The sequence below is a fragment of the Ammodytes marinus genome, assembly GCF_949987685.1.
Source record: "Ammodytes marinus genome assembly, chromosome: 8".
NCBI classification, from domain to species: Eukaryota; Metazoa; Chordata; class Actinopteri; order Uranoscopiformes; family Ammodytidae; genus Ammodytes; species Ammodytes marinus.
Window position 1 is genome coordinate 23,560,553 of NC_137212.1, and position 16,940 is coordinate 23,577,492.

At 39.3% G+C, this 16,940-nt stretch overlaps 2 protein-coding genes across 2 annotated transcripts; both read left to right on the top strand.

Moving 5' to 3' along the window:
- Window positions 1-411: 411 nt before the first annotated feature.
- lmnb2 (lamin B2) lies at window positions 412-12,090 on the top strand. Its single transcript, XM_080032672.1, has 13 exons — window positions 412-793; window positions 4,452-4,588; window positions 4,717-4,873; window positions 5,160-5,285; window positions 5,774-5,872; window positions 6,061-6,132; window positions 6,381-6,506; window positions 6,638-6,858; window positions 7,020-7,257; window positions 7,502-7,609; window positions 8,033-8,152; window positions 8,310-8,399; window positions 8,955-12,090. Exons 1-13 carry the CDS (start codon window positions 581-583, stop codon window positions 8,988-8,990), a joined length of 1,743 nt encoding a protein of 580 aa, XP_079888798.1. The 5' UTR covers window positions 412-580; the 3' UTR covers window positions 8,991-12,090.
- A 1,305-nt stretch (window positions 12,091-13,395) lies between these two features.
- commd2 (COMM domain containing 2) lies at window positions 13,396-16,751 on the top strand. The gene is made up of 6 exons (XM_080032799.1): window positions 13,396-13,548; window positions 14,254-14,331; window positions 14,470-14,552; window positions 14,850-14,924; window positions 15,048-15,146; window positions 15,575-16,751. The coding sequence occupies exons 1-6, from the start codon at window positions 13,482-13,484 to the stop codon at window positions 15,782-15,784; spliced, it is 612 nt and encodes a 203-aa protein (XP_079888925.1). The 5' UTR covers window positions 13,396-13,481; the 3' UTR covers window positions 15,785-16,751.
- Window positions 16,752-16,940: the final 189 nt, after the last annotated feature.

The window sequence follows — 16,940 nt, forward strand, 5'->3', positions numbered from 1 at the left end:
TTGCTTTCGCCCCATGCACAATTCTTTATTTGTATCAATATTAGAATATTTATAACATTTTACAATAGTAACTTTTCAACTATGCTGATTTAGTTTTTCATAGTATGGGCCTATTAGGCAACTATTTAATTATGTGCTAGTTCATTGTATGATTAGGCTAGATCATTCTGATGTGTAATTGTCCCTGGATACTTTACTTGATTTGTAAAGTTTATACTGTCACTGTAGTCGACTACAGTAGCCCATGTCATAAATAAAGGAGTGGAGGGTGTAATGATAACAGATTATTTCATTCTTTGTCTCCAATTTCCCATCGACCATAGCGAGACAGGAAGCGTCCTCTGCTTTTGGCGCGGTCCGGTCCTTTTAGTGGTGTCCGCCATCTTGAAAATCACATCACTGTTTCAGGGCAACTGAGACAGTGCACACGCGCGCGCTACTCATTGATTGTCATAGTATCGTTAATTTAGTGGATAAAACTATCCCCGTGTCCTTCATTTGACGAATACGGCAGGTACGTCTGTTTTCTGACGCTTACGGCGTGTTGAAGCAAACTCCGGGTTGTTAAAAAGGAACCGTTATGGCTACTGCTACCCCGAGCCGTGAATCTGGCCGAAAGGCGGCCTCGACGCCTCTCTCCCCGACCAGGATCTCTCGCCTGCAGGAGAAACAAGACCTGCAGCACCTCAACGACCGGCTCGCCGTGTACATCGACCGTGTACGGGCACTGGAACTGGAGAACAACCGGCTGATGGTCAAAGTGTCTGAGAAAGAGACTGTGACTACAAGAGAGGTGAGTGTGACAAAAAAAATACTACAAAAAACATGTTGAACTGATCCGCGTGCAGCCTCAGCCACGGACCACTTGGCTTAATAAGTCGCTCGTGATTCAGGCTAATAAACATCACCCCCAAATGTCTTCGAGGAGGAATCGTGAAATGTTTTAAACTTGAAGCACTTCTTATAATTAGTGTGTTGACTTATCCTCTGGTTTATCAACACAAATGCATAGACTTCCATTTGTATCAAACAACACTGCGTTGTTTGGTGATCGGTGTTCAAACGTAGCGGGATTGGGAGGGGCTCAGAGAGTGGGATATGCGCGCCAATCTATTAATATGAGGCGAGCTATTAGATTTCATTATGAAGGGAAATGTGCTTTACCTAGCCTACATTAACTTGAAGCATTACATCATGTTTCAGTAAAATAAAGTCACCTATTCATGACATTTTAGTTTGGACTGTTTCCTATCGCATAAGTACCATAGGTTTTCTTTGAAAATAAATAACACATGAGACTGTAAAAAAAAAAGAATAACAGTGAAACTTCTGCCGAACAAAAAAAGTACATCCTCCCAAGAAGTTTCAAAGAATTCTATGATCGTTTTTTAAAAGGAAAAAACAAAATACTTCCCCAATCCCACACAAACTCATAATTTAAACTACACGAAATGCTAATTGAAATACCCCTTATGTGTTATATTTTCTTAACATCGCTACTGAATCTGTATATGTGAAAATAGAAAAAAAGGATGGGTTGTAAAAACAGTACCAAATTAACCGCAATTTCCTCTAATGTTATGCGTTGCGTGACTTGCTTCATATTTTTTTTGAATATCCAGGTCCAAATGGTGATTTTTTTTTTTCTGATATGAATGATAAAAAGTTGCGTGTGAGTCACTGATTGTACTTGAAAAGTTAACCGCAATAATTTGGAAACATGATGCATTCTTCTGCTTGCATGAGAATAATGACATGAAAGTGTAACTGTTGTTGACTCATTTATGTTGAAACAGAAGTTATGTGTGGAGTGTATGTTAATGCATTCTCAAAGGGCAGTTACTAGTGGTATATCCCCAGCATTGGAGAACTTATGTGTCATGATTCCCCTCTAATGAGTGGTAGTAGCAAAGAATTCCTGTCATTATCCACAACGCTGTACAAGCACACATCTTTAATGAATTCCTAAGCCTCCAGCTGGGCAAACGGTTATTTAAGTTATGTGGGGATTCCATACATAATAACTATCCTATTTTAGTTATGTATGGAATCCAAACCAGTTGTTTTAGGTATGTATGGATTCCATACTTCAACAACTGTTTACCCAGCTCACATTGTATTTTATACTCATTTTGTTTGATAGCCAATGACTTATTTCACTTTAAAACTTAGCTGCAGCAAATAACATTAAGAAAGGTTCAACAAGTTAATCTGATCTCTGCATCATTCTGACGATGTCCATCTGAAATCTGGTTCTGTAGAAGAAATGTTGCGTGTCTGAGTGCAAACACTAAGCAAAAGTCAGGTTCAATGTGCTTAAATATCTTTGAATTTAAAGACATAATGCGTAGTGTTTTTTTTATATTGTATTGGGTGTAAACTCATACAAAGACATTGTACGATTTGTCTCGATGATCACCTATGCCTCACTAGAATGTGCGTCGGCGTGTTTGAGCCTCGATACCACTCTGGCTGTATTTTACATAAGTAGAATATGTCGGTTGTGTTTTGTAAACGCATTCCAACCCGATCCCTCTACACCTGCTCTAGTTCTTTGACTTTTAGGTGGAATTTGCTGGAGGGTGGACCCTTTGAAGCTAGAGATGTATATCAGTGTTAATGTTACGTCACGTTTACACCAGCCTTGTTTAGTTCAGTTAAACCAAACCCTGAAGCGTTTAACCTCCAAGTGTTATTTGTTTGGGTTGGTTGGAATGCAGTCCCAGACCAGTAGTGTTAACCAAACAACAGGAGTTTGGTCCACTTGAAAGAGTTGGTCTCTCTCGGGCCATTTGCAAGTGAACTCTGGGGTGGGATGGTTCATCACTGGTGTGAACCACATCACACTCGGGATGTCCATGGTTAACTACTGGTTAACCGTTAAGAAGATCTTTAACCGGTTAATACTAAAGGTTAAACGGTTAAAAAAAATAAAATAATAATCTTAATTATCTTATTTTGATATCGCTAAACCGGATGTAAGAATGCCAACTGTCGGTAAAGAATGAAATGAGTAGTGTAGGCTACTCTCAACTTTATAATAGTCCATGGTACGCTCCCAGAAAGATAGCCAGTCACAACTTATGGTCACAACACTCCCGTGTCATGTTTGTATAATTGAATTAACAGCGTGGGCTCCCGCTGGCTTAACATAGCGCTAGCATTAGGCTTCTTGAGGTGGATGCTGTCCTGCATTTATCACCGTCTCAGTGTGAGGGGAGTGACAGACAGCCAGGCAGTGAGTGCCCGCCCCTTGCACAGACACAGGTCTGCCATGATTGTGTGCCAGGATCAATAGCGAAAATCCGTCTTAAACAAAAGCGCTAAGTATCGTTATGCAGTACTGATAACATCGGAGCTTATCAATATTACGGTCTTTCAAAATGTTGCCCCGTGCTCAGCACTACTTAGCACCGGGTTTCGGTAGGCTACCCATCTCCTAAGCCTGTGTGTGTGTGTAAATGTCCCTTTTCAGTCACTTATTGCACTTTCTGCTCCTACATTCGCATACTAGACCTCTTCTCACAGCAGACTAAGGTGCCGTGTGACTGTCAAAATGTAGGCATTTAAATTGGCTACTGGTCCCTGTGTTGTTTTTAAATTAATATGCCGGTCCTTGGAACAAAAAAAGGTTGGGAGCCCTGCTATAATGCTTCATGTATTTCACTATAAATAGGCTACATTAAATCTTAACGGTTAACCGGTTAATAACCGTTAATTCTGGTGGTTAACAGTTAAAGAAAAAATTCTAAACCGCTACATCACACCAATCACAGGAAACATAGTATTTAATAGATTCCATGTTAAGACCAGCATGAGAATAACCTGCTGATGCTCCATGATGTATGATATTGGCAAACTTGAGGGGATTTTTTATTTTTTTTTGTCTGACCATTAATGGAACTGCATTTTCATCTGTGTGACTTTTGTTTATAATTTATTTTCCGTTTTTAGTTGAGTTTTCCATTTGTGAGTGCAAACTGAAACATCTGTAAACGAAACAATGTATCCAACTCACATCTGGTGCTCGCCAAGGAAGCGGACTATTAGTGTTAATATGACCTTAGACATCTAGCTTACCAAAGCAAACCCCTGTTAGTGGGCTGCTCTAACAGAAAACCAGCCAACTTTGTATCACAGCCGGAACAAAGTCAATCTATCCATTGCCGCAGGTCGGGAGCCACCACACATGCTAGTGGGGCGACGCACAACACAAGTGATCAATAAGTGATGTTCTGAATTCAGTCAAACCTTCAAACAGTATTGTTTTATCTTGTTGAAATAAAGTGGTACATGATAAAAGTTGTTTTGTATATTTTTCACCACTTATTTTTAAATGTATTTGAACTGTGCACATGAGTTTCAGGAATATATTGAAAGTCAATCACTGAATTTGTATATTTCTGTCTTTTCTTTTCTCCAACCATTGAATTTGTGTGTCCTCTCTTAAGGTGTCAGGTCTGAAGAACCTGTACGAGGCAGAGCTAGCTGATGCTCGACGGGTTTTGGATGAAACTGCCAGAGAGCGAGCCAGGCTCCAGATAGAGCTGGGCAAGGCTCAGTCTGATCTGGAAGAGGCCACCCGCAGGTAGGATGATACAGAACACCTGACTCCCAAACGCATATTGTTTAAAATCAGGCAAGGAATTAGAATCAGGACCAGTTGCCAGTTGTAGGCAATAAGTAACGTCTCCTTCCTCTGTCCTTGTGTTTCAGTGCTAAGAAGAAGGATAGTGATCTTGCTGCAGCGGTGTCCAGGGCCAGTGGTTTGGAAGCTCAGCTGAACAAGAGTGAAGCTAATCTTGCTACAGCTCTAAGCCACAACGCTGCTCTGACTGCAGAGCTGGCTGATGTCAAGGGCCTGCTGGCTAAGGTGTGTACTTTCTGGTTCAGTATGTGTAGAAAGACATAAACATAAACAACATGGCGTTGTAACAAAACATATTCAGGAGCAGTAGATAACAATGAAAGAACAATCTTTGTTCATCCCGCTGCACTTCTCCATTCTTTCCAAAAAAGGCTTGTAACCCAGTCTGATGTGTAAATCTTTTCAGCTTTTTTCTATCACGGTTGCAGCTGTTGTGTCAGTCAATCATCAAGCGATGAAGTGACGAAATGTCCATGTGCTAATATTGCTGTTGGTTTTGCGTGGTGTATAGGCAGAGGACAGCCATGCTATTGCTAAGCGCCAGCTGGAGGCAGAGACACTGATGCGTGTGGACCTGGAGAACCGCTGCCAGTCACTGGGTGAAGACCTGGAATTCAGGAAAAACATGTTTGAAGAGGTAAGGCAATGACAGGAGCATGATTGTTTTACCAGATCCCAAAGGAAACTGCTTATTTCGTCGGACTTCCCAAATGGCATTGACAACTAATTTATATAATTTGTCATTCATTTGTTTAGATACTTTGCAATTTATTTCATTGCATTGCAAAATAACTATCTGATACAAAAGGTGTAGTGTGGATTAGCAAAATGATACCATGATAGACGACTGTTTCCATACTGACCACCACTAAGGATGAATATAATCTGATTTTTATAATTGGTTATACATTTAAAAACTGCTGTGTATTCACTATTGATTAGATATATTTTAATGTCTTCTGTTCAAATTTAACATTTAGGTCACAATTATGTTCTCCATGATAAGCATGTCTACTATAACCATAAGCTAAACGATTGTTTTAATAGATAGACTAAACCTGTACAAGTTCTGTGGCATTGAGAATTTCTTCCAGTTTCACAGCCAGCTTTGTTCCTTGTGTTCAGGAGGTGCGTGAATCCCGGCGTCATCAGGAGAGCAGAATAGTGGAGGTTGACTCTGGAGTCAGACATGACTATGAGTTCAAACTGGCACAAGCTTTACAGGTATGTTTGGGGATGAACGTAGTGCTGCTTTTGTTGTTGGTATGTCTTTGGTAGGGTTGGGCAAATGAAACAATATAGAAATATACAATATGCATTCTTTCTGAAAATACCATATAAAAGATTGCGACATCACCCAGGGGGCTTTTATTCAGGGATTAGTATTAATCAGGTTTTTGTTAATCCACCAGGACCTGAGGAAGCAACACGATGAGCAAGTTTCTCTTTATAAGGACGAACTGGAGACAACCTTCCAGTCCAAGGTGAGAGACAATTTATTGATCTTAGCTCCGATTCTCACGCAGAGCTTTCTATAGGAAATCATTTGATTTTTGATGCTGTGTGGAAATGTGTGTCTGCTTGTAGTAAAGGCTGTACATTTACCAATATGCTCCAGTTCCATTTCCCCCTTGAAACGTTGCTGTCCTTGAGCCGAGAAGCATCTGATTTGGCTCCATACTGTCCAAAGATGTGCAAAGAACTCTTTCTCACAGAGTCTGTCTCCTTCTAGTTGGATAATGCCAAGATGTCCTCAGAGATAAATGACAAAGCAATGGGAACGGCCAGGGAGGAGCTGCAGGAGTCCCGCATGAGAATCGAGAGCCTTGGATATCAGCTGAGCGCCCTGCAGAAACAGGTATGAACACCTTGTACATACGCACATCAAAACTATGTCCACAACTCTCACATGTACTACAGTACCTTCAGTTACTTTTGCCATTCAGCCTATTTGCGTTGCTCATTGTTGTGTGTGTGTGTTTTTTCCAGTCGTCTGCCTCAGAGGATCGTATCAGGGAGCTGGAGGAAATTCTGTCGTCGGATAGAGACAAGCACCGCCGCGCCATGGAAGGAAAAGAACAGGAGATGAGTGAACTGAGGGAGAGGATGAACTACCAGCTCAGTGAATACCAGGAGCTGTTGGATGTGAAGCTGGCCCTGGATATGGAGATCAATGCATACAGGAAACTGCTGGAGGGAGAGGAGCACAGGTACAACACGCTTATACACACTTGTAGGCCTAGGATACATACTACTACAAACAGTGTGAAATATCAAGATGTGTTTCTCAGGGAATATATAGTATATATAGAATATATATTGAGTGGATTGATAGCCATTAACTCTCTGGTGACTGGTGTGCTTCTTTCAGACTGAAGCTGTCCCCCAGCCCATCTTCCCGAGTCACCGTCTCCAGAGTAACAGGATCTTCCTCCTCTCGCACTTCCAAGAGGAAGAGAGTGGAAGCGGAGGCTAAGGATGTGTCAGAAATGGGAATAGGAGAAGGCCAGCTGCTGGTGTCTGAAGAGGCCACCGCTAGTGGAGCTGTGACCATATCACCCACTGACATGGATGGAAACGCAGTCACACTGACCAATGATACTGAGCAGGTGTGTGACCAAGTCTATGAAGATGACGGACAGTTGGTGATTAGTAGTAGTGTTACATTTTGATAACAGAAACTGAATATGAAAGGAATTAAGTTTGACCCCAGGAAATGTTGATCTTGTAAGGTAGATTAAAAAGTGTTATACAAGCATCCTGCTACTCCAGCCAAAACGTGTATGTGTGTATTGATAGGTTTTGTGATAAAAGGTTCTATATTTGTACGTTACACTTTCTTGTGGTTTGCAGGACCAGCCTTTAGGCAACTGGAGGCTGAAAAGACAGGTTGACGACGCGGAAGAGGTTATCTACAAGTTCTCCCCAAAATATGTCCTCAAAGCTGGGCAGACAGTCACGGTAAGATTCATGAACTTGAAGTGTGTGTGTGTGTGTTTGTTGCTCTGTGTTTTTATTAATCAATCATAACATTTGTTATTTTATCAACTTTGTTTCGCTGGTATCATTTTGCATCCAGGCCTTAATGTTCAGTTAATTTAAAAAACAAACACACATTTTCGCACACTTATTCTTAATGGATTTTGATTTTCTCAGACATTCCCTTCCAAATGCAGGCTAATATACTAATTAAAATTCACTGTTTTGATTTGCAATTTAAATTTAAAATCTGCATTGTGTAAGTCATAGAATTAGCAAAACACTTGACTTCTATGGTATCGACTACAATTTGACATGCAGATTTGTAAAGTTCCGTAAAGTTGTTAATTGTAAAAAGTTTATTTGACTACATGATGTATTTTCTTGCACCGTTTGTGTATACAGGTGTGGTCTGCTGATGCCGGCGTGGCCCACAGTCCACCATCTGACTTGTTGTGGAAGAGCCAGGCTTCCTGGGGCACAGGAAATGAAATAGTTACCACTTTGATCAATGCTGATAGCGAGGTAAAGACATCCATGCATACCCAAGTAGATTTGTTTTATCTGCATTTACATTTTGCTATTGAATGTTGTTCTGGTGTGTTGTCCATGGCGAGGACACTTAGCCTGGCAGTATGTTGTTTCTCTTTTTAATCATGTGTTCTGACTGACTGTCCTGCAGGAGGTGGCCACAAGGAGTGTCACCAAGACTCAGATGGAGGTAGAGAATGGAGAGGAAGAGGATGATGATGATGAAGAAGAGGTACAAAAAGTGAGTATACTTATTTTTCTTGACACATTTCCCTGTGTTAAGGGCATTCAAACTAAGTTTTTTTTTTTTCCCATTTCATTTTATGTGGACGTACTTTGTTCACCTTATACTTATTCCAAAATGTTGTTCTTTTGACTACATATTGTTTATTAGTGAGCTGGCCTTAGGGAAACTCACTCATGTTCTGGGGATTTGCGTGATGTTTTTGTATTTTCATTTATTCTCCAATACTTACATAATTCATCTTGTGTGTGTATTCAACCATTTAACTCTTCAATTAATCAAATAGCTTGATTAGTAATTAAGTGTTTCAACCTTTTCCCTGTAATTGTACTGTAATGCTAAAATGTAAAACATTGGTACCCTTGTTTACAAATGCTAACATGGTCGAGTTATTGCTGTCAGATGTTTATTTGCACCACAAAAACTTCTCAGTCAAACAAATTATTATCTAAATGTTTTTTGAATCGAATCAAAGTAAGAAAGATGACTTATAAATTCATAATGTTAGAGAGAGAGAAATTAATAATCTTTACCTTTTTTGTTTTCCCTCAGGGCAAGGGGTCAAGCAGAGAGTGCGCCATCATGTGAAGCCTTCCTACTCTCTCGATTGATTTTAATTCCCAATTATTATTATATATATTTTTTCTCTAGAGCCGTTCAGACATGATCCTGTCTGTTGCTTTATCATTTTTTTTTTAATGTTCAGGGCAATATATGAATTTCTGGACTAATGGACTAACTTTTTTACTGCCATCCGCATTTCTGGATCTGCTTTATTGAATGATTTCCCTAAATATTACTAGAAATGCCATTATCTGTGGATCACGCACAGATGATGGATGCAAGTATTTAGTCTTCAGCTGAATATTCCCACAACTACTAATAGTATTTTACATGTTGATACTTTATTCAACTAGCCATTATCCATTCTTGTGCAGTGAGCATTTTGGTTTCCTCCTTCATGCACAGTAGAAACTAATGTGTAACGAATGTAAAGAAATACAAATAGAATCTGTCATGCGTTCTAGAGATAAAGGACCTCCGCCGTTTGGCCACAATGACAAAATGAATGAATCACTTGGGGTTTTCCCCTCCAAATTAAGACCGTTCTGACCAAGAGGTCTTCAAGTGTTCCCCATCTATATAACTTTTATTTGTGTGGTTACTCAGATAGATTTTGGCCTGATGCACATTTACCTCTATTATTTTTATTTTTTAAATATGTCTTCCTTTGAAAGTTCTGCATATAAATGCAGTAAAATTACTTATTAATTGAAAGCCTGTGGATATGATGCACACTTGTGCAATTTGGTTGGATAACTTACTTCCTTATCAGACATTTTCTTGAAAATGAATAGGTGGTTTGCACCCACGTGGCAAGTGTTGAACTTTAGAGCTTAGACTAAATGAACCTATAAACCTTTAAGAAACACTTTTGGTTAATACTTGACCTGCAGTCAGAATCCTGATCACCTGCAATTGGAAAGACAGGAAAGGTAACGAGTTGTCAGCGCAGTGTAATGTTTTCCTTGAACACACACTCACACTACAGGCTCATTTTGACTCACAACCTTTGATATCTGAGCAGTTATTTGAGAAGAGACTCATCCAGAAATGGCAACAAAATATTTAGCCTTTTTGCATGTTGGCATCAGCAGTTTTGTAAACGCTGAAAGCTGCTAGTTTGTTGTACTCCCTGGGAGCTCATGGTAGACATTTTGCTTTCCTGATAGGATTAGGAGCAGAGGGCTTTGTGTCGGTAGGCGTGGCCAGTTATCATCGGATTGTAAACAAAAAGATATTTGAATGAAAACCTTTTAGTTCACACTAAAATCTGAAGTACTGCAACAAATCAAACTTTAGTAAGATGTGGAACGGTGAAAGGAAGTAACTGATTTTTTATTTTTTTTGCAACAGTTGCTTGTTGCCTCTTTATCAGTGCGAGTTCAGGGTTAACTGACGTTCTAGCTCTAATTCAGTCTGCCTATTTAAAATATGTGACCCTCAGACTTGCTAGTAGTTCAGTCCGTTTAAGCCCATAAAAGAAAGGGCTGCAGACCAGACCACAAACACACTTCCTGTCTCTGGTGCATACAGAGAAGTGGAGAGATTTGAAACTTTACATTGATGTGGTAACTGGCAGTAATGTGTATGGAACCACACTGCAGACTAGAGAGCGTTCAGCCAACCAGTGCTGATGACGAGTGTCTCATAGGCATGGGCTCAAATACATTTCTTGAATGAAAAGGGCATAGTGTTCAAATTTACAGCCATAAAACTAATTATCTCATGGGTTACCTGTCACAGTCACCAGATTTTCTTTGCCGGGATGGTGATGGAGACAGACTGGCCAACAATGTCTCTGCTAGCACGTTTCTCGTGTCAGACATGCAGAGTAACATTGCTGCTCTTAAAACCCTGAGTGGCAAAAATGTAGCCACAGTTTAAACTGGAGGAAGTCTTCGGTCTGTTGTTTTGATCAACAGTTAGGCTGATGAAATAATGTGCTTAAAAGAATGCCTTGTGGCTGGATTTATCAATCTGAAATGTTTAACTGACAAAACATTGCCTCCAATTATTTTTAAGTACACACAAGATAAACAGTGAAAGCAACACTTGATTACATGACAGTGTATGAAGTGATATTGTGATGGATTGCATTACCTCCATCTCACTGCTCTCGCCGCCTTTTTAAAATGACAGTACATTGTACAAGTGTTGCTCTCACAACTTGTGTGCCATCTTGGGATACTATTTTTGTGTGTGTTTTGTATGCTGTGCTTTACATCGCTAGTTATTTTTCTATAGTTATTTTCTATGTAATCAAATTGTATAAATGAAATATTTCATTTCTTTTTTGTGTGTAGGATTTCAGGGGTGATAAAGGTTGGGTGTTTATGACCTAAACAGAGTAATAACATTAAATATATTTCAGGATTCTGAGTTAAAAAGTCTTAACTTTGAAGTGAGAAAAAGATAAAACCATTTCTGAGTTGTTTCGGCACAAACATTTTCTTGTCTAGTAATTGATGTTACCAACTTTTAAAAAAATGAAATGGATAAAGTGGCAGTTCAAGACTGTATTAAGTTTATACTGATTGGATTTTTGATAGCTTTATATTTCGGAGACATTGTAAGTTTTATATAAATGTCCTGTATATCATACAGTGGCAATTCTGTCCCTCCAGGAATTCTTAATCTTTAAATTTACAAGAATAAATGCAAATTCAACCAATCCTTGCAATATTTTTAATAGCTTTTTAACTGCAATTAGTGCAGTTTTAATGTACATTTAATTTCATAAAGAACCCTTTATCCCTAGTCAAATAAGCTCCAATCTCAAGAACAATTCCTACATGAAGGAATCGTTTATTTTCCTTTACCCTTTGATGCATATTAATATGCATGAACATATTTTGCGGCTGATTTGGGTTAAAAAAAATCCCTTTGGGATAAGATGGGATGGGTTTTTAGAAGATTTACTGTATTAACCCTAAAACAAATGTGATCCTGGAGGGACTTTTAAGTGAAGGGTCTGACTAGTTCTGCCACAGTGTCGATGTGACTGTGATATCACTGTTGAGAACTATTAACACCCAAGTTTTAATCACTGAAATGGAGATCCGTTATTGTTACTGTGGGGGGGAGGGGGCATGCCAAATGTCAGTTTTCACTGTTGAATGACTTTTTGTACACAATAAATGTTTTACATAATACACACTTGACATCACTTGTGGTTATTTTGTAACGTAAGTCATGTTCAAATGTCGAGCTGAAGAGGCTATCTCCTGTAATTTATACATTTATAAATCAAACGGTTATTTAATTCACTTAAAGCTTTGTCTTCTAACTGCATTATAGAAGAGGGGAGCTCATCTAAAGGCTGACCTGCTCATTTAAGTCGGTCATTGTTCTCACAGAAATCAAGTTTAAGGGCAACAGTAAGTGGCTGCATTCTTTTATGATTATTGTTTAACAAGATGACCAAAGATAAGATACAGCAGAAAACAAAGTGGTCCTTGTCATGAAAGAAATACCATAGTGTCAGAATAGTATACTGGTGCAGGATATAGTGGTATGCTCTCCACCCCTTTTTCCACCCTTGAATTCCATTCATACCTTTCTCTGCATAGCATAGCTATCCATCATGCACACCTTTTTCACAGATGTCAGACTGTGGTATGCTGACTTCTGCTGTGAGGAGTGGGCGTTGTGAGCCTGCATCAATGCAGCACTTACTTTTTGACTGGGACAGGGAACGCCACACATCTGTCCTGTATTCATACATTTCTGAGGCAACATTTTCTAAATAAAAGATACTCTGGTTTAACTGAAGGGGACACTTCAGAAACCATGGAAAACTTAAATATTGGCAACTTGGAGACAACAAAATGTATTAAAATCTGTAATTCTTTCAAAATACATTTAAAAACTGAATGAAAAGTCCTTCAAAATTAATTACAAGTTTTCCTACTTGATTAGTAGAGACAACAAACCAGCTGTTTTATGTGTGATACAGATGTAAACCCTTGCTCATTGGCTGACCTCCAAATCCATAAATGTAGAGGAGTAATGTTGTGGAAAATCATGTAGAATGTCTATTTCATATGTGTATAAGATATCTAATTTTATTTTAATTTGGGCTATTTTAAGGAGGTCTTATTGTAGGCCTATTTGAAATGAAAACTTCCCTCGGTTTTTACAGTTTAAATGTCACTGTACTCATTTGCATTGTATAGGCTACACAACGCTGATTCATTAGTTTATAAAACTGATTCCACACTGAGTTACTCCATAGTATGGGCCGGTGTAGGGGTCGAATTGGAATTGGGGCGGGCCTGTCAGTATCCCAATAGACTGTGTAAGCCTATAAAAGACCCCAACACAAGAATAGTTGTAGGAAGCGATCAAGCCCAGAAGATGGCAGTAATGCAATAGGCTACATAAGCATAGTCGCTGAAGATAGAGACCAAAGAAGAAGGAAAAGCTACGGTCCAAGTCGTTTTCCGGGTTGATGGATCCGTGTATTTCGTATTCCTGACTGTTGTTGGGCTGTAGATTGGGACGCTGAGGCTAAGGATGCTGCTGGTTTTGTCTGAAGACCATAAAGAGCACCTCGCCTTCCTGGCGAAGGTCGACGCCGCAGGTAAAGCCCTAGTTTTCACTGGTATCAGTATCAGTAGGCTACAATGACAACATGTTGGCAGAGTGACTGCTATAACGGATCGGCTCCTTCTCCTGTGATGTTACGGTTACCAGCTGACTGTCAGCTGAGTGCGCTGATTGGCAACTCGGGATGCGATCGATCTTCAGCTTGGAATAACAACACTCATCGTCTGTAATAAATGTGTATCTTAACATGCTCATCACAACAAACACTGTTATTAAATCTAGTCACATCCATAATACAAACTCAAATCAGAAGTGAGAATATAAAATTAAACATCTGACAGACTGAAGTTACAGCAGCCTCTGTGCACAAAGGGAAAGCTTCTGATGCTCTCTTGTCCTATAATTTTAGTAGACTGTAGGCTTATGGAATAGATACCAGCCTACTCCTACATCAACAGTCTCCTCAGTTACAAGTGAAAGTACAGAAGCATAATACTCGTCTGAAACACTTAATTATCAAAAGGAAAATGACTTATAATGACAACAATCAACTTCAGATTGTTATGTAGACCAATGTGCTTTTTTATTAGATTTAGCCTTAATACATTTAGCCCCATAAATGTCAGAAGACAGCCCGACATGAAATAAGTCTGCATCATCCTAACCCCAAATATAAATGTAACTCATTGGTTTGCATTTCATATATTGAGCATGTGTCTGCATGTTTTTTTGTCCTTAGTGGTTGGAGAGTTTGGTCGCATAGCACTGGAGTTCCTTAAGAGAGGATCCAGCCCAAAGATCTACGAAGGAGCCGCCAGTATGACTACACCTTTTATTACATGCTATTATCAAGGGATCACCATTAGTAACTATTTCAACTATAATAATAAGGGGCGGTTTAAGTTTGTAATTATTATCAGATTGTTCTAATAACGAAAGTGAATGGTACTTACAGGGAAGCTGTGTGTTCCTGTGGAAATGGTGCAGCATGGGGTGGAAGGCCTCATGTATCTGATGACGGAGAGCTCCAAACACATGGTATCTCACACACACACACACACACACACACACACACACACACACACACACACACACACACACACACACACACACACACATTTGAATTCCAAGATCCTATATATGTATATGTATATAAATGACAAGCAGGAAGAAGGGGGAAGCCTCTTTGCACCCTTTGTTATAATGGAACATTTAAATATTAAAGGATTGGGCTGTTTCCCATGTCACCATTATTCTCTCTCTCTCTCTCTCTCTCTCTCTCTCTCTCTCTCTCTCTCTCTCTCTCTCTCTCTCTCTCTCTCTCTCTCTGTGTAGATCTCTGAAGTTGATTTTCTGGACTCAGTGTTGGTATTGGGGTTTGGCGAAGAGCTGAACCAGATCCTCTTACAGGTAACTTATAATAATTTTTTTTTATTATTTCTTAATCTCAGATCACTGACACACAACCATACAATATGTTGGGCAGTTGACTGAGCTTCAGCTGAATGTGTGTCTATTAAAAAAAAAATCCAGCTTTACCAGCAGCACCACAGGCAGATCCGCAGCATCCTGAGTCAGCTGCCCTCCAACCTGCCTGCCTACCACAACCTGGAATGGAGACTGGATGTCCAGGTATGGTTTGTTAGATAATTGAGAAATTATATTATTCAACTGCTCTGGCTTCAAATGGATATGTATTAGTAGAAAAGTATGTTTGTGTGTTATATCCTGCCATGTGCAGTCGTTTTTATTTGTAACTGTGTTAGTTAGTTTAGTAGTTATTTTAACCATCTAACAAGATCAGACCGTCAGTCAGTAAATAACAGTACACCATCAGACTCTGTAGGTATAACATATGGAAAGGAGTGAGACAGGGTATACTGCAAACTGAAAAAAGATCACCAATGCAATGTAGTCTGTTGCACGGCTATTATTTTAGTTTGGAGCAATTGAAGGTGTAAAGGTTCAGTTTTATCCATATTCAGATTTTAACCTTATCTTTCCCTTTTTTGTCTCTTGTCACTTCTCATCACCTTTTTGCCACACTCCTTCCTGCCCAGTTGGCGAGTCGTTCTGTCCGTCAGCAGGTCATTCCCATGCTGACTATGCGCCTGCTCCTGTCAAGAGGCTTTGACAGCTGCAGTGACCACAGCAGAAAGGTTCTCCAGACAGACCCCAGCACCCTCCTTCACCTCATCTCCACACTGGAGGCCGCTCTGGCTGCCCTGAAAACCAGTCACGCACGCAGAATATTACGCAACATCAAATAACCCTCCCCCCCCCCCCCCGCCCCCGTCCTTTTCTTTGTAACATATGTGCCTCCTGTAACATGAAAAACATCACAATCACATGACTGCCTTTGTACTTGGAAAAAATTAACCAGTGTCTGTATTCATCAGTGCAGTGTTGAATGTTTCTTTTGATTTGGTCCTGATTGTTAAACAACATGTTGTTGTCCATCTGGCTGCCGAATGGTCGTCGCTTTATTACCCTTGAGTCACAATGTGTGCCAAATGGTAATAACTGTATTGTTTATACGTTTTCTACAGCACTGCTGACATTGTATTAAACTAAAAGAGAGAGATGAATCATAATGCTTAATGCAGATTGTCCCTTGCATGTCTTTTTTTCTGTTAATCCAGGGAGATCTGCCTATTCATTGCTCAACTAATACAGTTTACACTCTGCTGCCAAACATTCCAACAATGACAAGCAGTCATATTAGAATACTGGTCTGAAACATAAAACATGTTATGCATGAGGCACATGAATAACTATAAGCTATTTCTTCCTTAGAGTAGAACACATATTGTGTTTATTACACTCACTGTCATTTGCCATGTTGCTCAGCCCTAAGTGGTCTCTCTACTTAAAATGTAAATCTTACAAAAAACACACAACAAATATATAATGTTATTTTTAAATGAGGATGAGTACAGCTGCTCACTGTATGAGGAAAATGTGCATGGGACAAATGTCATAAGCTCCAGTGTGATTGAGTCATATAACTAAACTACAGCACCTGTTCATGAGTTTGTAATATGTTTTGGACAACAATGAAGCTCTGCGTGACGTAGAGGAGTATGTATATATTTGTACACACAGAAGACTTGTAAATAGGATATATTCAATTTGGTTGTGGTTCTTTTTTTGATGGAATTTGAAAGATAGTGAAAATAAAGAGGAACATTTTATAATAAGGGATACAACCAAATAAATGATCAAATGTTTCAATAGAAATAGTTGCTTTCAAATCAACTTAAAGTTTCAGAGTTTCTGAGAGCTTTTCTGTGAAAATTCTGTCTTGCCTTATAGACAGAACCTTGAGTAAACTATTTAATTAAGCCAACTCAAAGTTGATGAAATACAACTAATACAACTTCAAGTCTAGTTTAAGTTCTCTATCATTTAGATTATCCTTAAATC